We start from the raw sequence: 21,764 nt of genomic DNA on the forward strand, positions 1-21,764 counted from the left end.
AGTAGTATTGTGCAGTGTATTCATGCAGATGGGATTAGGTGAGGGTTGGACACTTAGGTTTGTAATATATAGAAGCTGGGTGCGTTGCACACTGCATGAGACTTATCTGCTCACCCTTTCAGTGACACAGTGTTTGCAGTCCGCCGCCACCTCTGACCCTGTCGCCCTTCCTGCAACACACCCCTGGTCTCCTCCGCCTGATTGGAAGACGTTCCAACCTCTCCTGGCCGACGCAGGATTCAAATGTGCCCACCCATGTTTGTGGCCAACCACAGGTGTGGCTGAGGGTATGGTTGGGCCCAGGCTCAATTCCTTGGGAGTCCTCATCTAGGTCCACTCTGATGGAATAAAAGCCAATGTGTCCCTCGCTCAGGACCACAGTTGGCTTCGGTTTTCCCTCCCTCCCTCAGTCATGGTCTTACGGTTTGCTGGCAATTGAATGTATTTGCTTGACCCTGCTATGGTTTTTATGGTTGCCGTATTCGGGACAGGCAGGGATTTGTCCTATCAGGCTAATTGGGCCTGTCTGAGGGTTTTGCCTTCCTCATAGCAATGGCCATAACTTTGATGGATATGGCATTGGGTATATTCCTAGTCAGTGGCAGAGAGGGCATTGTGTGTCTGGGTTTCCCCCTCCATGGTGGTGGGGTATCCCATTAAAGGGATCCATAGATCACTGGCTTAAAGCTGACCAAAAGTCTAGAGGTAGCATTATTATCAATTTACGATGGGGTGGAAGGTTCACAGGCTACGAAGGACTTGCTCACAAATTTATTGACAGCTGCACGACTTATGATAGCTAGGAAGTGGAAGGGGCAAGCAGAATATAAAATGGAAGAATGGTATAAAGAGGTGGGGGATATAGCTATTAATGATAAATTAACATGTGCCATTCAGATAGGATGGGGAATACGCAGGAGAAATGATTTTGAGGAGAAATGGGAGGTGTTTGTAGAATTTGTACTGTTAAAACTGAAAGGGGTCACCCCATCGCAAGAGGTGTTGAAATTTTGGGAGGCTGGATAGTTACAATGGAATGGTCTCGATGGTGGGGTGCACATTTTTAATCTTATTTATTTATGATTATTACTTTGTCAAAATAAAATTTAAAAAGGGATCCATAGGGGAGATGCTACTATCCAAACATCCGGGGAGGGGCCAAGGGCCATAGCACTCCCCAGCATGGCAAGCCTGTGGGGTAGTACAGTCATACCTCATGTTACGTTTGCTTCATGTTACATTCTTTCAGGTTACATCCTGCGGCGACCCGGAAGTACTGGAAAGGGTTACTTCTGGGTTTCGTCACTCACACATGCATAGAAGCACTAAATTGCGCTATGCACATGCGCACAAACACCAAATCGTGCCACACACCTGTGCAGATACGGCGCTTCAGGTAGCGCTATTTTCATGTTGAGAACGGGCCTCCAGAACGGATCCCGTTCACAACCAGAGGTACCACTGTACCTATTTGAGGTATATCATAGGTCTAACCCACAACCAAGCTTGAGCCTCCTGTATCCTCCAGCAGGTGAGCTGGAGGTCTTGGTGGGCTACCCAATGCTAAGCCAAAACTCATTTGTATCTGTAGATCCATAGAGTTGTGGCCTGATTTAAACTCCAATGAATTGTGTCTGCATTTCTTGCTGCATCCAAATGGCCGGATGGGGACAGATTCACAGCACCTTGGCAACACAAATGCATGCCTTGGCCACTTCTGTTCTTGAAGGTTTTGTGAGTCCATGCCCATTCCACTGGACCTGTATTGCGGTCTCCTACCCATGTGGGGCAAATAGTGCTTTATGGTGTTAGTGCTGGGGCTCATCACCTCATCAGACTGTGGAACTTCGGTGCAGATAATGTAAAACTAACTTATCGCGGAGACTGTGTTAGCAACAAGAATGAGCATACATGGCATTACTAACACCTTTTGATTTTTACAAGACGTTCTCCACAATGTAAAGTGTGAATCTGTAAAACTCTTGGCTTCAGCTTTAAGCAAAACATAAAGAAAACTATTAAAGAATGGTCAAAAGCAAGTATAAGGATCCTCCTGCTACATATTGCCAGGGAAAGGGTTATTATACATAGGGCATTCTAAAGAGTTGCCCTTTCTTCCAGTACATTACAGCTGCACAGAGCATAACCAATGCATCTCACTCCACAATCCTGCTTATCACCTGTTAATCTAAAATTACTAAACAGTTACCTCGTGCATTATTTTGGAGTTCTCTTCCTAACCCAGGGGTCGGCAAGGTTTACCAGCCATGGGCCGGATCACTCCCACAGAGATCTTCCATGGGCCGGACTGGCACAGCGTGATGCTGGAAATCACGTCTGTGCATGTCCGCGGAGCTGGAAATCACTTCTGCGCATGCCCAAACACTGACAATTGCACCTGCGCAGAAGCGTTTTTCAGCATCTGGACATGCGCAGACACAATTTCCGGCACTGCTTGGTGAGTCCCCGCGGGCTGCACTAAACCAGCACGGAGCAGGGACTTGCCAAGCGGGCGGCGTGGCTCGGTGGCGGCTCAGGGGGCGGGTAAAATGGTCTTCGTGGGCCGGATCCAGCCCATGGGCCGCACGTTGCCGACCCCTGTTCTAACCAAAGGGTTGCCATTTCTCCCCGAGGACATGAAAACAGCCATTATTACACATTTTCATATTTTTACGCCCAGTAGATGCATACAGATATGTTGTGGCCTGTATGTCTGGAGGGGGTGAGGAATCAATTCTAGCACTAAATATTGCGAAATGTTAATGATAAAACTTTGTATAATGAGGTGGGACCACACTGTCTTTGAAAAATACCTTCATAAATACGTCCGTCATGTTACCATTGCTTATCTGTTATCAACCTGGTGCCCTCCAGGTATTTCAGACTACATGTCAGCTGGGGCCGATAGGAGTTACCGTATATTACAGAACATAAGGAGGGCACCAGATTGGCAAAGACTGCCCACATTCAGCCTCAAGGGGAAACATAGGAGGCATCTCTCCTTTGACTTTTTCTAGAATCCCATGTAGCTCTTCAAAACTTCACTCCAGAGAGAGTTATTGTCATGGCCTGGGATTCGGACTCAGAGGCTGAACCTGAGGAATCCCAGCCTGCACAGGATTCCCCGCCTCCAGAACCAGCTGAGCCGGGGTTGAGCCTGAAGGGTCCTCACCTGTGCTGGATCCTCTGGTGCAGGCACCAGCTGAGTCTGCTCTGGCCCCTGAGGTGATGGAGGACCCATTGCCTGCAGGTGCTCCACTCTCAGCCCCGTCAGGGGAAGAGGAGGTTGCCTCTGGGTCCGGTAACCCTCCAGCCTCTCCTGAGCTGCAGAGGCTCAGGGCAGAGAGGCGGAGGGAACTAAGTTCTCGCAGGAAGAGTGCTCGCCTCCAGGCCAGGAGAGGCGAGTCACCTGTGGACCGGCGCCGCCCTGTGCCTCAGGGCAGATAAAAGCCGGCCAGCCCAGTCCCAAGTTGCGGGAGCAACATTGTTGGTAGCCTGCACCCTGTCCTGTTCTCCTGCCAGAGTTCCTGACCTCACCCGACTCCCTGCCTTGGACCCCGCTTCAGCTTTGACGGACACCCTCCATACTGCACCCTCGACCTCCGACTGGACTTGGACCTCGCCACACGGTTAGCCCTTGGGACCAGCACAGTTATTGATACACAGTTCTTTTTATAACATAACAAAAAACCCACCCTAAAATTCAATTATCTATCTATCGTCTATTTATTTATCTATCTATCTCAATTGCATTAAAAGAAATTTTAATAAAAGTGTAAAAATAAAATAAAAGAAGTAGTAGTAAACATACCTTTGTACAACAGAGGTGTGACAAACTTTTCTGGTCGAACATACTCTGCAGTTAGGTTGGTAATCCACTCGGGAAGCCTTACGCTAGAGATTGTGGAGTATGTCGTAGTTTTTCTTTTTGTAGGTATAAGTATGGTGGGCAAAGTGGAGGTATACGTTGTAGTCTTGTCCACAGTCGAGGATGAGGTGTCAGGGGGTTTTGATGTTTTCAAGGAAGTTGTAGTCACCTGTGTTACTGTAGTGTTTGTATTCTTGCTAGTTGGAGTTTCCCTGGTGGGTTCGCTATCTGAAACAAGATCAATTTTTGTATTAGTTGTAACATCACGGGTGGTTGTTTCTGGATGCTCAGTTGTATTTGATTGAGTGGTGGTTGTAGTTGTTGTAGTTGTTACTATCCGTGTAATTTTAGTGATAACTTCTGACTTGCCATTTTTAGGATTGTCATCGGGGTTAGGTGAACTGGGATTTGATTCTGTTGTGGTAGTTGTAGTTGTTTTCGTAACTGTAGTGATGCTATCTGGCTTGTCACTTTCCTCAGGGTTAGGGGAATCACTCAGTGGTTTGGATTCTGTTTTGATGGTAGTAGTTGTCTGTGTGACTTGAGTTGGCTTGTCTGGTTTGTCACTTTGATTGGGACTTGGTGTTTCACTGGGTGACTTGGGCTGTGTAATTATTGTTGTTGTCTCTGTTACTTTTGTAGTATCATCTGGTTTGTCACCGTTCTCATCGCCTTTGGGATTCGGCTGATCATTTGGCGGCTTGGGGTTTGGTGTTGTTTTTTCTGGGGTCTCTGGATTCCTAGTTGAAGGAATGTTTTCATTAGCACTGCTAGGGCTGATTGGATTAATCTCTGTTATTATAGTCTCTGTTATTGTAGTTACTTCAGGCCTGTCATTCTGACCATCAGGGCTGGGTGTACCACTTTGAGGGGTTGTCACGGTAACTATTGTCTCTTTGACTGTAGTGATAATTTCTGGTCTGTCTTTTTTATCATCAACCGGGCTTGGTGTTCCACTAGATGGATCAGTCTGTATTATTGTTGTCTCTGTGACTGTAGTAGTTCCTTCTGGTTTATCACTTTTATCAACACCGTCAGGCTTGGTTGTGTCACCTGGATCAGTCTGTATTATTGTTGTCTCTGTGACTGTAGTAGTTCCTTCTGGTTTATCACTTTTATCAACACCGTCAGGCTTGGTTGTGTCACCTGGATCAGTCTGTATTATTGTTGTCTCTGTGACTGTAGTAGTTCCTTCTGGTTTGTCACTTTTATCAACACTGTCAGGCTTGGTTGTGTCACCTGGATCAGTCTGTATTATTGTTGTCTCTGTGACTGTTGTAGTCTCTTCTGGTTTGTCACTTTTATCAACACCGTCAGGCTTGGTTGTGTCACCTGGATCTGTCTGTATTATTGTTGTCTCTGTGACTGTAGTAGTCTCTTTTGGTTTGTCACTTTTATCAACACTGTCAGGCTTGGTTGTGTCACCTGGGTTAGTCTGTGTTGTTGTCTCAGTGACTGGAGTAGTTCCTTCTGGTTTGTCATTTTTATCTACACTGTCAGGCTTGGTTGTGTCACCTGGATCCGTCTGTATTATTGTTGTCTCTGTGACTGTAGTAGTCCCTTCTGGTTTGTCATTTTTATCTACACTGTCAGGCTTGGTTGTGTCACCTGGGTTAGTCTGTGTTGTTGTCTCAGTGACTGGAGTAGTTCCTTCTGGTTTGTCAGGATTAGTTCCATCACCTGGAGTAGTTTGTGTTGTTGATGTCCCTGGGACTCCAGGAACACCATTGGGATTGGTTGTGTCACCTGGATCAGTCTGTATTATTGTTGTTTCAGTGACTGTAGTGGTCCCTTCTGGTTTGTCACTTTTATCAACCTCATCAGGATTAGTTCCATCACCTGGAGTAATCTGTGTTGTTGATGTCCCTGGGGCTCCCGGAACACCATTGGGATTGGTTGTGTCACCTGGACCAGTCTGTATTATTGTTGTTTCAGTGACTGTAGTGGTCCCTTCTGGTTTGTCACTTTTATCAACCTCATCAGGATTAGTTCCATCACCTGGAGTAGTCTGTGTTATGGATGTCCCTGGGACTCCAGGAACACCATTGGGATTGGTTGTGTCACCTGGATCAGTCTGTATTATTGTTGTTTCAGTGACTGTAGTTGTCCCTTCTGGTTTGTCACTTTTATCAACCTCATCAGGATTAGTTCCATCACCTGGAGTAGTCTGTGTTATTGATGTCCCTGGAACTCCAGGCGTACCATTGGGATTGGTTGTGTCACCTGGACCAGTCTGTATTATTGTTGTTTCAGTGACTGTAGTTGTCCCTTCTGGTTTGTCACTTTTATCAACCTCATCAGGATTAGTTCCATCACCTGGAGTACTCTGTGTTATGGATGTCCCTGGGACTCCAGGAACACCATTGGGATTGGTTGTGTCACCTGGATCAGTCTGTATTATTGTTGTTTCAGTGACTGTAGTGGTCCCTTCTGGTTTGTCACTTTTATCAACCTCATCAGGATTAGTTCCATCACCTGGAGTAGTCTGTGTTATTGATGTCCCTGGGACTCCAGGCGTACCATCGGGATTGGTTGTGTCACCTGGATCAGTCTGTATTATTGTTGTTTCAGTAACTGTAGTGGTCCCTTCTGGTTTGTCACTTTTATCAACCCCATCAGGATTAGTTCCATCACCTGGAGTAGTCTGTGTTATTGATGTCCCTGGGACTCCAGGCGTACCATCGGGATTGGTTGTGTCACCTGGAACAGTCTGTGTTATTGTTGTCTCACTGACTGTAGAAGTCCCTTCTGGTTTGTCACCTTTATCAACACCATCAGGACTGGTTGTATCACCTAGATCAGTCTTTGTAGTAGTAGTAGTAATGCTGGTGCCACTTTCTACTTTGTCAATCTTATCATTAGAACTTGCTGTGTCACTTGTTATCGATGTATCTGCAACTGCAGTGGTCTCTTCTGGTTTGTCACCCTGAACATTACTATCAGGAGTAGGTGTGCTGCTTGTTGGATCTCCCTGAATTGCTGTTTCTGAATTGATAGTTGTTCCTTCTGGACTCTCAGTTTCTGGTCTGCCATTTTTATCATCAAGATTGCCTAAGTCACTTGGCGGCTCAGTCTGTGTTGTTATTGTCTCTGTGCCTGTAGTACTCCTTTCTGTCCTGGCACTTCTAAAATTTCCCTCAGACTGAGGTGTATCTGTGAACAGAGTAGCAGGAGTTGTTGAGAATAAGTTTGTTTGTTGGTCTTGTGGACTCACCGAGTTAACTGGCTCATTAGTTGATTTCTGTGTTGCCTTAGGTTCCCTGATAGTCTGAGATGTAACTCCTATTTCTTTTGTGTCTGTGTCTTTTGTACCTGATGGTGAAACAGAGCCATCATCTAAGGTTGCCAACTCTGTTGTTGACATCCTCTCAGTAAAAGCAGTTGTGCTTGAATCTTTGGGGTTTTCTGAAGCCGTCATTTCAGCAGATGTACTTATTTCTTTAATTATAGTAGAACTCTTTTTTTTGGTAACAGATTTCTCTTTAGAATTTGTTGCTGTTTCCTTATTCTCTATAGTCGTCTCTTTCACAAGTGTACTTGTCTCTTTATCACCTACATCCGTCTCTTTTGAATTGTCTGTAGTTGAATCTGTGAGACGGGTGGTTATCTTTTTTCTATCAGAAGCCCTATGGTTTTTGGTTTCAACTGTACTGTCTTCCTTATTGTCTGTAGTTAGCTCCTGACTAGAAGCTTCGGCTTCTGTTTTTTCTACAGATGTTGTTTTCTTATCTGCAGCAGTGGTCTCTTCACCGGTCAGGGCATTTGTTGTTGTAGTGGTCTCACTGCCTGCAAACTTTCCCTCACTTTCTCCTGTTGTTACAGTCTCTCCATCTACAGTAGCAGTATCTTCCCTGGCTTGTGTTGTTGCATCTTTATTACCTGTGGCTGTTTCAGTTACTGTGTTTGTTGTGATGGATTTATCAGTTATTGAAGTGTCTGCATTTCTAACTGTGTCTTTGTTTGTTACTACAGTCTCTTTATTTGCAGTAGTTATATCTCGTCTATTAGTTTCATCTGTTGCTTTATTATTTTCCACTGTTGTTGCAACGTGGCTATCTGCATTGGTCTTGTCTCTACCAGCTCCTGATGTTGCTTCCATAGCTACAGTAGTGGTGTCTCTCTTGGATATTGTTGTACTTTTAGGTGGAATAATGGTGGTTTTCAAAGCAGCAGAGCTCGTGTCTTTGCTTATGCTATCACTAGCCACAGTAGACATTATCAATGCCTCAGTGATACCAGAAGTAGTGCTGGATGGCAAGCTTAATGGTTTTGTGGTAGCAATTCTGTTGGATGTGGTCACCTTATCAGGTTGGGGAGATGGGCTTTGGCTAACATGGTCTTCAGACAAAGGAGTTGTTGTAATACCTTTATTTCCTGGGGTTGTTTTCTCTGTGTCGGGTTGCTTTGTGGTCGTAGAAGGTAGTTCCGTTGTGGTAGTAGGAAGCTTTGTTGTGGTCATCGTTGTAGGCTGCTTGGTCGTGGTTGTTGTCTGCTTTGTTGTCGTAGGCTGTGTTGTTGTGGTCGTGGTTGTTGGCTGCTTCGTTGTCGTCGTAGGCTGTGTTGTGGTGGTGGTGGTGGTAGGAAGCTTTGTGGTGGTCGTAGGTAGCTTTGTTGTGGTTGTTGTCGTAGGCAGCTTGGTCGTGGTTGTAGTTGAAGGCAGGGTGGTTGTGGTCGAAGGCTGCGTTGTTGTCGACGTGGTAGCTACTGTTGTCACTGCATTGTCTATTCCGCTGCCATCCTCCTCTGAAATCACTTTCACAGCTTTGGATTTTAAAGATTTTAATGATGACTTTGACGATTCTTTGGGTAAAAAAAAAGAGGGAGGTTAATTGTCAGGTTATTGTGAGAGTGTCACCATTAAAACATTTGGTCGTGCTTTTGAAACCTTTTAGCATGGTTGTCTCTATAGCTCTTTAATGGCGATTTGTCAGAAACTGCCATGAAATTGATGCTCTACTTATTACAATAGACATATATATAAACATAGTATGTAGAACTGTACAGAGTAATGCTAGTTGACTTATCACCAACCTGCTGCTTTTGATGTGTAACAGATCTATCTCATTGTAGCTCAGGGGAAAGAAAAAATAAATGTTAACAAGATTCTTAACAGTATAATTCTTTGTGTTGTGCTGCATTCCTTGAGTATTGCCCCATCCCACATGGTATTTGAAAATTTAACCTCAGATTCTTCCAGTATAGACTTTTGAAATCATTTTGGAATAATGACCCATATGGAACCTAGTTATGTGGCATCTCCACTTCTGAAATCTAGTTTTTGAGCTGTAGCAGTAAGACAACTAAATATATTTTGAAGCTATCTGTAGGATCAAGTTCCACAAAAATCTGCACCCTAAGATATTTTTTTTTAAAGTTAGTTGTTATAAGCTCCAAGAGCTAACTCTTACATTTACACTTATTTAAACCTACATATTTAATCCAAATTAATTAATAATTTCATAACCACTGAGAATGCTCAGTCATCACTGTACAGTGGTACCTCGGGTTACATACGCTTCAGGTTACATATGCTTCAGGTTACAGACTCTGCTAACCCAGAAATAGTGCTTCAGGTTAAGAACTTTGCTTCAGGATGAGAACAGAAATTGTGCTCTGGAGGCACGGCAGCAGCAGGAGGCCCCATTAGCTAAAGTGGTGCTTCAGGTTAAGGACAGTTTCAGGTTAAGTACGGATCTCTGGAACGAATTAAGTACTTAACCTGAGGTACCACTGTACTGTTTTAGGGGGGATGTGCATCTGTCCTTTTTAGAGTTTTTCTGAGATGTTTTGAAATTCTGAAAACATAGTTCTTCTCTGCATCTTGGGTATATAACCAGTGACACCCTTCCCTTTAAGACTGGAATTTGTGTATATATTCTGTTAATATTACTTTTCAAGAAAGAAGAAAGATGCATTACAGCAGGGGTGGGGGTTTTATTAATAGGTTTTTTATTTTTGGAAATCTCACTTGTTCTGCTTCTTTCAAACCATTTCTCCTGGCTGATTAAACGTCATTGCAAAACTTACCATTCACTTCTTCTTCTTCTTCTTCCAATTCCTCGTCAGTTTTACCCTTCTTCTTCTTCTTGCGCTTATCACCAGAATTTGTTGACGAAGCCATTGTTCTCCGAATCTTCGAGGAGGAGGACGACGAAGAGGACTGTTCAGAATGTTCTACGGTCAAGCACATACAATCAGCATAAAAAGAAAATTTGTACAGAATACAGTTCTGAGACAACTTCTTCCAGGAGGGCCTGTGACCCCCACCCTAATTTCATGCACTCCTAAAGGGGGGGGGGTGAAGAGAAAGAAGGCATAGCAAAAGAGCGGGGGGGGCAGTGGTTAAGAGCGATGGATTCGTAATCTGGTGAACCGGGTTCGCGTCTCTGCTCCTCCACATGCAGCTGCTGGGTGACCTTGGGCCAGTCACACTTCTTTGAAGCCTCTCAGCCCCACTCACCTCACAGAGTGTTTGTTGTGGGGGAGGAAGGGAAAGGAGAATGTTAGCCGCTTTGACACTCCTTCAGGTAGTGATAAAGCGGGATATCAAATCCAAACTCTTCTTCTTTTGGTTCTGATCCCAATCACTGCTGGCATGCAACACCCTGACAGTTTGCCTCAAATGGATTTCAGCCCATTTGAGGGATGCTGGAAGACTGGAGAAAGCCCTTTTCAACCCCAACTAAAGAATCATGGCAAGAAAAATCGATGGACTGTGCAGAACTGGCAAAACTGACATACAAGCTATGGGACAAGGATAACTGTGACTTTAAAGATGAATGGGAACCATTTACAAAGTATTTGAAGACGCAAGAAAGCGAACTGGACTCCTTGGCTGGTTTTGAATAAACACTCACAAACTTTTTATTGATAATAATCAGCTAAATAGTTTGAGGATCTATACAACTGTGTAACATGCAGAAAACAGCATTTTTAGAGAAATCGAAGACTGGAACTGAGGGAAGTCGGAGGGTGGGGGTGGGGGTGGGTTCTGTGGGGGGAGGGAGGGGGAGGGAGGAAAAATGGAGGGGGAAATAAGGATGATATGTTTCTGGATAATTTGTTTTAATTTTGAATAAAAAAGGTATTAAAAGAGAGAGAGAGAGAGAGAGAGAGAGAGAGAGAGAGAGAGAGAAGGCCCTTTTCAAAGTGTCTTATTTTAAAGTCTGAACTGTGAATGGAAGAAGCCTGATGCGATTTTGAACGTTTCTGGAAATGATGCGGAAAAATAAACGTGCAAATCAACTGTCTGCTTCAACCTCGTGATGTATTTTCAGCATGGACCACCAGCACCGGAAAACTTGCCTGCTCCTAATCTGGAAAAGTCGTATGTGTTTGTGAGTCAACAAATCAGGGCAATTGTTGCCCTGTTCAATCCACTGGTGGAATAGCACTTTACAGATAGACCGCAGTCCAAATGGTTGCATGGTGAGTTACTCATCTCAGAGTATGATTTGAAGGCACTTGCGACCACCATCTTGCTGAAGCTAACAAAGTCTGGGTCAGTACTTATATGGGTGACTGCATGGGAAATGTATGTACAATTCTATAACAGAGGAAAGGTGGGCCCAGAGATGGAAACAAAATATAGTCCCAACCAGAGAAGAATGGCAGATGAAGTTGATGGACTATGCTGAAATGGCCAAAACGACCAGAAGAATCAGAAATCAGGAAGACCAAAATTTCAATAAGGAATGGGGGAAATTTATAACTTATCTTAAAGACCATTGTAAACAGTTAAAATCGTTAGCAGGATTGGAATATCACTTGTAATCTATGGGTGCGTTTTAGACACATGGGAGATGTAAAAGATTTGGATCATCATAAAGGATGTGGGAGGAAATGATTAATAACAGAACCCACAAAGGCGATGACAGAAGTCCAGGAGATTTATTAGAATCTTGTTTTGATGATTTATGTTTGATATAGCTCTGTAAAATTTTAATTTGAAAAATCAAATATATTTTTTTTTAAAAGAAAAAAGAAAGGTGGCATATAGTGCAATGGGTTCTACATCAGAAGAAATCTAAGAATCTATAAATAAAATTTATTTGCGTTAGAATTGTCTATTCTGCTGTTTAATTAATGTATAAAAATCCCCAGAGTAGTTTACATATTGGAATATTCTGGGCTTGGGTTTCTTAAAAGAGTTCCAGCCTCTACCCAGGCTACATGGCAAACTATTTTTGAAACGGAATGACTTTCAAAAGCAGTTTGATAGGATATGGTGTTTTTGTGTTCAAAGGTGGTGGTGAGCCCAATGGGTATGCCCAGGCTCTTGGGGGGTGGGGAGGTCCTGGCCAAGTGAAAGTGGGCACACACAAAACACTCAGAAGAAAGAAAGATAGGTAATCAACCTGACAAATAGATTCCCCTTCCCCCCAATACTAGTCTGCAAGAAGTATTTCCATTTTCAAGGCATGAGTATATTATCAAGATCAATTCCTATATAGCAAGGCAATGGATAAAGGATTGTGGTTTAAAACACACACACACACACACACAGAGAGAGAGAGAGAGAGAGAGGGGGGGGGCTTTACTCTATGCAGGCAATCTTAAAAGAGCCCAGGACAGAGTGAGATACCTTTTATGTAGCAAAAGCTCCAGATATATGAACTACAGCATTAGTTTGCCACAACCTGGTAGGACATTTAGAATATTGGTAGATGGAGCTTGGAGAATCAGTAAAAGGATTCATCAATATATTGAAGCTTCAGTGAGTTCCATTTTCTTTTCTGCAACCCTGCCATCTCTCTCAAGGCTCACAATTACAGTAAATCACGATGAATCACAGAACTTAGAAAAAATAAATCTACACACAGCTCTAAGAAGTCCATATCACGTGTACTTTTTCATACCTTCCATAATTTCATGAGACACTTTCTTTTGCTTCTTTTTCTTCTTTGGAGGGATGGGTTTAGGTTTCATTTTGGGTTTGGGTTTAGGCTTGGGTTTAGGCTTCGGCTTGGGCTTAAGTTTGGGAGAACGTTTGGTTGTAGACTTTGGCTTTGGTGTTGTAGTTGATGGTTTGGTCGTGGTGGTCGTTGGCAGAGGCGTGGTTGTGGTTGTGGTCGTTGTAGTTGTTGGGACCGTGGTGGTTGTGGTCGTGGTAGGTGCCGGAGTGGTCGGAACTGCAACCAGGCATAAAACTCAAATTTCAGTTCAGGTTTTTCTTCTAATACCAAACTTAGCATTGTTGTTTACCATTTTCAATTCATAGTTTTAAACAAAAGGCTTGTTAAATAAACTCACCTTTTCAAAAATTCAGGTAGGTAGCCGTGTTGGTCTGACGCAGTAGAAATATATATAAAAATATTTAAAAATGTCCAGTAGCACCTTAGACACCAACTAAGTTTGTTCTGGGTATGAGCTTTTGTGTGCATTTTGTATCTGAAGAAGTGTGCATGCACACGAAAGCTCATACCAAGAACAAACTTAGTTGGTCTCTAAGGTGCTACTGGACATTTTTAAATTTTTTAATATATATTTCTACTGCGTCAGACCAGTAGACACGGGTGGCGCTGTGGGTAAAAGCCTCAGCGCCTAGGGCTTGCCGATCAAAAGGTCGGCGGTTCGAATCCCCACGGCGGGGTGCGCTCCCATTGCTCGGTCCCAGCGCCTGCCAACCTAGCAGTTCGAAAGCACCTCCGGGTGCAAGTAGATAAATAGGGACCGCTTACTGGCGGGAAGGTAAACGGCGTTCCGTGTGCTGCGCTGGCTCGCCAGATGCGGCATTGTCACGCTGGCCACGTGACCCGGAAGTGTCTTCGGACAGCGCTGCCCCCCGGCCTCTTAAGTGAGATGGGCGCACAACCCTAGAGTCTGTCAAGACTGGCCCGTACGGGCAGGGGTACCTTTAAGGTGCTACTGGACAATTGTAATTTTTTAATATTTCTTTTCAAAAATGTTACTTTTGCAAATGCTAGTTTCCCAAAAACTAGTTTTCTTATGTCTCATTTTTAACTCCCCAGGCTTCACCTCTGATTTGCCACATTCTGCTGTGCTGCCTCACCAAAAGTACCAATATTTTTAAAATTTAATGTTTGCAGAAGAGCTTTACGCACAGTTCTCTATACTGCTCTGCCCTTGTAAGCTGCTGTTCCAAAATCATATCCTTCCAGGTAACAACTTAAGCAGGATCAGTTCAATTGGGGTAGCAATAAGTAGATGTTATGCTTATGGATGTCCACATTCAGCTAGCCTGCACCCTAGGGGCATGAGGCGGAATGAGGCCTAATATTCATTTTGACAAGTGACGCATATTTAGGTAGTTATTATATATACCGTGTTACATATTAAAAGAAAAATCAATAAGTTCACAAATATTGCAAACAGTATATATGCACTGAAACCAGTGGACCTGTATGTCATGTCCAATAAGTTCAGAGGATCTATTTCTAAATATGACTTAACAGTGAATGCAACCCTTAATCTCCGGATGTGACTGCTTTAGGTATAATATGCATTATAATGTATATTCAAGGAAAGCAGCATGAGAAAACCTGTTAAGTTGTGGGCGAGCATATCAGACAACACAGTGATTCTTCAAACAGCTCTTGTTTATTCACAGGCCAGAAAAGAACTGAACTGAAGGGTTCAGCCAGCCTGCTTATATAGAGCTCCACTAGAACGCAACAGTAACCATTTTCTGTAACTATCCAATCACTGAACGTCACTTTCAATCCCTTATTTGCATATGTGGACCTGAGTGAAAACTATCTACAGTATCCCCCTGCTGGCCCAGGGTGAGAACTTCAGTACATAACAAAACCCACAAAGAAGTGAGAACCCACATTCTCATTTTGATAGACTCAGTTGCAGGCTGATACTTCTACATTATTTGGAATCTGTGCAATGAGCTTAAGACATCCCCCTCCGGATGTTTCATCAACACAACAAAGTATTTTTTATTTATTTAGCAGTAATGGAACATTGGGAAGCAGAGATCTTCCTAGGTGGCCGGTGGATTTAACATAGTGGGGCAGATGACTGGCAGCTTTAGTTTAGACCTTAACATTTGCTTCCTGTTTATTTCCGTTTTGTGTTCCTCTGGACTTGTTTTCATCCCGCCCCATATATTACTCTAACATTACAGGCAGCAATAACAGTGAATAGCGAATAACACTATGCCCCCTTCCTTTAAAAAATAAACAGTGTGTAAAAACAAAAATATTGATGTCGTACATCCAAAACGGCTATGCTCCATTTCCCCCTTCTCCAGGAAGATGAAGACATGAGGTGGAGGGGGGGGGTGGTTTGCCTCTGTACATTTCACCCTTCAGAGAAACAAGCCAAAGATCCACTCTCCAAGGCTAGCTCTAATCTCAAGAGACCCCTTAGCAAAGTGTCCTGGGATGGAGCTGGCATCTATGAGCTGTGATTTAAAATCAGCCACACTATTCTCAGCTTAAGCGTTGCTTCAGAGCATGGGTAGGCAAACGAACACCTGGGGGCCAGATCCGGCCCAATTGCCTTCTAAATTCGGCCCATGGACAGTCCAGGAATCAGCGTGTTTTTACATGAGTAGAGTGTGTCCTTTAATTTAAAATGTATCTCTGGGTTGTTTGTGGGGCATAGGAATTCATTCATCCCCCCCCAAAAAAATATAGTCTGGCCCCCCACAAGGTCTCAGGGACAGTGGACCGGCCCCCTGCTGAAAAAGTTTGCTGACCCCTGATCTACAGCAACATACCAGCAAAAGAAATAAATTAATAACAACCAAGACTTAAGAGTGTCTGGAAAAGAAGGAACTTTTTGAAACATTTTTTTTCTTAACAACAAATAAAATAGACCTTTCTGTTTTTGAATCACTTTATATCCTTTTCCCCGTTCTTTTGGAGGTGGCCGCCATTTTGTTTTGGGGAGGACTGTGTGCCCCCCACAAGGTCTGAGGGACAGTGGACCGGCCCCCTGCTGAAAAAGTTTGCTGAGCCCTGTTTCAGAGCATATGTGGGGAGTTAAAATGGTGCTTCATTGACCTGGCAACTTGGTGCAACAGGTTCAGGGTAATCTTTGCAGTAAACTTTGCAATGGCATGGGCCTTTGCAGTTGCCAAATGGTTTAGGTCATGCTAAACACACATGCCAGTTGCCGAAACGCTTTGCATTTGTTCAACAGAGACCTAGGTTCTGAGAGTATCATCTGCCACCAAAAGACTTTATTGTCCTGGTGGAGGCAGGGAAATTGGGAGTTGACTTTAAACGAATGATTTTGTTGTTGTTGTTGAATGGAAACTCACAGAGCATTTATTCCCTCTGGACTATCTTAGGGGCAAACAAGGCCATTTTTCCACAGCATTCTGCCATGGCATGGCCACTCTATTACCCCTTTATTACAACCAAATTCTACCCTGGCATGGCTCCACTGAAGCCAAATGAAGTTATGTCTGCTGAAAATCCAGACTGGGTTAAACAGGAGGCAGTAAATGTGGGTGTGGATGGCATATAAAGGATAAAAATAATTTGAAAATAAATAAATGGAACTCCACAAACTTTTGATTCTCCACTGTTTTTGTTAGTTTTGCTGTTTTATAGTATAACTGGCTGAATGTTCAGCATTATTGCTGGTGAGTGCAGGTGGAAGGAGAACAGGATATTGCAAAGGCTCCTAGAGCCACATTGCATCTTGCTGTAGGGATAGTTCCACCCAGTGGACTGTACATTTTGTCCTCATTGCAGCAGTGTCCTGAACTTCCTCCTGTAATGAAGCAATGGCAAGCTTCGACCTTGGAGAAAGGTTATAGCTCAGTGTCAAAGCACATGAAAGATCCCATGTTCAGATCCTAGCAGTTCCATGACTTCTGTCTGAAACCCTGGAGAGCCACTGCCAGTCCCTGTTGTGTAGATGACCTTGCAAATGCTGTTGGACTGCAACTCCCATAAAATCCTGACCATTGGCAATCCCAACCGGGGCTAATGGGAGTTGGAATCTAACAACATTTGGCAAACCACAGGTCAGTCACTGCTGGAGTAGACAGTACCGAGTTAGATAGACCAATAGTCTGACTCAGCTCGATGCAAATTCCTATGTGCCCCTTGAGAATACCACCGGGTTTCAGGCTTACCCAACTCCCTGTCTATATAACACCCGTAACTGGGATGAGGTGTCACAGAAGAAGCTGATTAACTTTGTCCAATAACAGGAACTATGGGAATAGACCCTGTTCTAAAATGTACACAGCCCCATTGCGGGTTCAGTTATTTTCATCTGGTGCATTGCCCAGAAGACAGCCAATTGCCTCACTCCCCTGCCAACACATGAAAATTCCCCAGCTTGTATTATAGGTACAGTGGTACCTCCAGTTACGAACTTAATCCGTTCCAGAGGTCCGTTCGTAACCGGAAACCGCTCGTAACATGAGGTGCGCTTTCGCTAATGGCGCCTCCTGCTGCTGCCGCACTGCTGGAGTGCAATTTCCGCTCACATCCTGGGGCAAAGTTCGCAACAAGGGGCATCTACTTCCGGGTTAGCGGAGTGCGTAACCTGAAGCATTCGTAAGGGGGACAGTACGTAACACAAGGTACCACTGTAAAGGTAAAGGACCCCTGGATGGTTAAGTCCAATCAAAGGCGACTGTGCGGTTGCAGTGCTCATCTCGCTTTCAGGCTGAGGGAGCCTGCGTTTGTCCACAGACAGCTTTCCAGGTCATGTAGCCAGCATGACTAAACCGCTTCTGGCGCAACGGGACACCGTGACGGAAACCAGAGGACATGGAAACACCATTTACCTTCCTGCCACAGCGGTAGCTATTTATCTACTTGCACTGGTGCGCTTTCAAACTGCTAGGTTGGCAGGAGCTGGGACAGAGCAACGGGAGCTCACTCTGTTGCGGGCATTCAAACCGCCGACTTTCTGATCGGCATACACAAGAGACTCAGTGGTTTAGACGACAGATGATATAACCATTATAACAAAATTGATAACTGGCAATCATATAGTTAAAAGCAGAAGTTCTGGTTCTAGAATCATAGACCTGTGGAATTGGAAAGGACCGCAAGGGTCATCTAGCTATTGCCCTGCAATGCAGGAATCTTTTGCCCATTGTGGGGCTTGAACCCACAGCCCTGAGATTAGGAGCCTCGTGCTCTAGCAACTGAGCTGTGTTGCGGTATTGACATTGGGAATAGATCCTGAGGTCGATCCTTTGATTAGCCTCTTGAGCTTGAAAGGCAACGAAGTGCTTACGACACTCACCTACTAAACATGCTTCTTCGTAATCTGGACAACACTTGCCGTATCTGTCACAGTCTGCATCACAGTCGCACGGTCTCCCCCTTTCAAAACTCTCAGAGCAACGTCCTTTGCAAGACAGTTCTACACAGGATGATGAAAGAATGTTAGTACCGTTTTCTTCACCTGCATGAAGGAAATCTGTTTGAATGAGGATGCTATCTGGGTCATATATTTGAGGGTGTTTCCAAAGCTGTCCCTTCACTTAGGGAAGGCACTGTGATCCAACAGAGACCTTCACCAGCGGTACAGGGTGGAAGGTGATATGTGTCGATTGCCCCTCCCTGCTGCTGTGCACTTCTGAGGGTTGGTGGACCCTCCAGAACAGTGTGGGAGGTGTCATGGTGGAACTGCAGGGGCGGAGCCAGCAAGAAGCTCCTCCCTCCCTGATCCACTGATCAAAGCCCGCACTTGATCAAAGAACATTCAACAAAGAGACTTCATTGGATACAACCTTGAATTTTTTCATGTAAAAAGAACAATCGGTGCCATCATGAATCAAGGATCTCTGAATTTATTTATATCATCTGTGCTAGTTCAAATTCACTAATGGATATCCTTTAGAATCTATGCTGTGGTCCTCTTTAACCCATCCTCATTATTCCTGTGTTATTCTAATGAGAAAATCTCAGAAGAATCTTGTCGTTTATCATTTCATGTCATTTGAAAGTTAATACCGTAGTATATTAGGTATAGTGTGTGAATGATACATATCTTTTTATATTCTTTGACTTCATGCTGGAGAAAAACCAACAGGGAAAATACAGCATGTTATGTACATCTTTGTCTATTTGTCTGGCAAGCAGTTGTGGAACATGTCTATAAGACTATTGTGTCTATGGCTATTGGTACTGCAAAGCCCACTGTCACAAAATATATGGCATATATTGGAACGCCAGCTGATTTGAATTGCTTGCTATGTAATGCAGCTAACAAGGAACCAGAGAGTTTGCTCGTATTGACTTAGCACTGGCAAGATTCAGCCAAATGTGTCTGTTTGCACTGAAATCTAAATAACGTACTCGAAAAATACAGGACACTTAAAAAGGCATGCATATAAAGCTTTCGGAATGCAAGAAGCTCAATTTCCACAACATGATTTTAAGAAACTATTGAGTCCCTCTTGGATGATTCCCATGACTGGGAATCCGTAATATTTGTTCACCAGTTGTACTGTGAAGTGCACTTTGGTTCCCTGAGGAGTACCACACAGGAACAAATTGCATGTAGAAGTTATTCACATGGCATTACATGTTTCTACCACCACCCACAGGAATTACTCATACGCGTCTCAAAATTGTGCCAGGAGAACTGGCAGGACTGAGTTTGCAGATCACAATGAAAAATATTCACCAATATGAGAGAGAGAGAGAGAGAGAGAGAGAGAGAGAAGAGGTGACACAAAAAGGAACATCCAAAACACAAGACAACAAGTAACATGTACCAAAGAGAAGGATCTTAAGGCAGTGGTTATTCAAACTTCCACCTAGCATTCTAGAGGGATCATGCGGGGTCCAACAGCCCTGATGTCTTCTCAGGGTCTCCTCTCATATCAAGTGGCTAGGTCTGCAAGCAACCATTTACTGCATATTTCCCAGAATGCCCTCTGGGTTGGCTGCTGTGGCCATTGCAAAAAATTAAAAAGGCAGGTCCTAGCCACCCTTGGAGCTCTGCCACAGCCACTGCTAACACCAGCGGATATTCCTGAGGAGGCCCATCTACGTATAACCCCTCAACGTGGAGCTGTCACTGCTTTCTACCATTATGGAACTTTTCCCCAATTCAAAATCAACTTGTTCTTCTTCTAAGGAGTCCCACAGCATATTTGCTGGTGAATTCATGTACATTGTATAGTTGTATAGCTTATATGTTGACCATACACAAACTGATAGGACTCCCCATCTTGACATGCACCCGACCCTCTTGCAACTGCATATGACAGGAGAAGATCAGGTCAGACTTACTGACTTGCAGGCAGGGATGGAGGCAGGGGGAATTTTGGTTCCGTTCCCATTTAAAGGCAAACCTACCTAATTCACAGGGACATGGGTGGCGCTGTAGGTTAAACCACAGAGCCTAGGGCTTGCCGATCAGAAGGTCAGCGGTTCGAATCCCTGCGACAGGGTGAGCTCCTGTTGCTCGGTCCCTGCTCCTGCCAACCTAGAAGTTTGAAAGCACCTCAAAGTGCAAGTAAATAAATAGGTACCGCTCCTGCGGGAAGGTAAACGGCAGTTCCGTGCGCTGTTCTGGTTCACCAGAAGTGGCTTAGTCATGCTGGCCACATGACCCAGAAGCTGTATGCCGGCTCCCTCGGCCAATAAAGCCAGATGAGCGTGCAACCCCAGAGTCGGCCACAACTAGACCTAATGGTCATGGGTCCCTTTACCTTTACCTTTACCTAATTCACAAGTCTTGAAACAATGCGCAAATTAAGAGGCTTGCACTACTCTGAATTTTGCAAGGCAGTTCTTCGCCCAAGTAATATGTACACTAGTTAATGTGCATAAAAATGCATCAGTAAAAATAACACAAAAAACTGCATTTTATTAGGCAAAATTGCATTCAAAAGAGTACTAGGAGAATGCTGATGAATTTTCATGTGGCTATACATGCACACACAAGACAAACTAATGGGGAGAACAGAACTTAATACCACAAAAAGGAGAGAAAACGGGGGGAAACTGAAACTAACATCCCTACTTTCAGTGCAGCTCATCTACCATTCATGATCATCTTCTTGGGAAAATCCCTAATAAACTCCCCCAAAGAGTTTGAAAACCACTGCCTTAAGTGAACGTACCCGTGCTTATTCATACCGGAGCTTTAAAAAATGTCTGCGGTCAAAGACTTACCTCCAACACAGCTTGTCTTGTAATCTGGGCAGCACTCCATGTAGAGAAGGCAGCTACTATCACACTGGCAGCCATGATTCCTAGAATACCCTTCCCCACATCTCCCTGCACAGCTTGATATATCTAAAAATCACACAATATGGCTGTAAACATTGCCAAACCAGAATCGTACGTTAGAAAAGAACAAACGGCAAACCATTGTTGCGTTGTTTCCCCTCACCATTTTTTTAAAAAAATCATGCATATTTATTGTAATATGATGAATCATATAGATGGTGTTGGACTTTCGGAGGAAGAGAGGGGAACTAGCCCTGTTGTATATCAGGGCAGGTTGTGTGGAGAGAGTCTCTTCCTTTAAATTCCTGGGAGTTTACCTTAGTGAAGACCTCACTTGGAAAAACAATATAACTCAGGTGGTTAGGAAGGCCCAACAGAGACTCCATTTCCTCAAGGTCTTGCGAAAGAACAATGTTAAACAACAATTGATGACCTTCCACAATAGAAAGTGTCCTCTAATATTGTGTCACAGTGTGGTACGTTGGCTTGACAGCCACGGACACAAAGCCTTTACAGAGGGTGGTGAACATAGCACATGGTATCATGGGCTGTCCCCTGAGCCCGCTAGATGACATCGCAAGGGATCGATGCCTTAGGAGAGCGAGAAAACTTCTCAGGGACGATTCACACCGCGGCCAGCACCTCTTTAATCTTCTACCCTCGGGCAGGAGATATAGAAGTGTAATCAGTCGTACCAACAGGCTAAAAAACATGGGCTGTTAGGGTGCTGAATGGAAAATAATATAGTGCAACTGACT

General features: G+C 44.1%; 1 protein-coding gene across 2 annotated transcripts in view; it reads right to left on the minus strand.

The window, feature by feature from the left end:
* PRG4 (proteoglycan 4) overlaps positions 1-21,764 on the minus strand; it is a 42,240-nt gene that overhangs the window by 15,585 nt on the left and 4,891 nt on the right. Inside the window, exons 3-9 of one of the 2 annotated variants that reach the window (XM_083445257.1) lie at positions 20,950-21,072; positions 18,062-18,181; positions 12,727-12,999; positions 9,896-10,042; positions 5,384-8,668; positions 4,238-5,200; positions 3,812-4,096 (exon numbers count right to left, since the gene is read on the minus strand). In XM_083445257.1, the coding sequence (XP_083301383.1) occupies positions 3,812-4,096; positions 4,238-5,200; positions 5,384-8,668; positions 9,896-10,042; positions 12,727-12,999; positions 18,062-18,181; positions 20,950-21,072 (5,196 nt within the window). Of the gene's footprint in view, positions 1-3,811; positions 5,294-5,383; positions 8,669-9,895; positions 10,043-12,726; positions 13,000-18,061; positions 18,182-20,949; positions 21,073-21,764 lie in introns of those variants that run through there. The other variant, XM_083445258.1, reaches the window with a different exon arrangement.

Source organism: Podarcis tiliguerta (genome assembly GCF_965153285.1).
Source record: "Podarcis tiliguerta genome assembly, chromosome: 6".
NCBI classification, from domain to species: domain Eukaryota; kingdom Metazoa; phylum Chordata; class Lepidosauria; order Squamata; family Lacertidae; genus Podarcis; species Podarcis tiliguerta.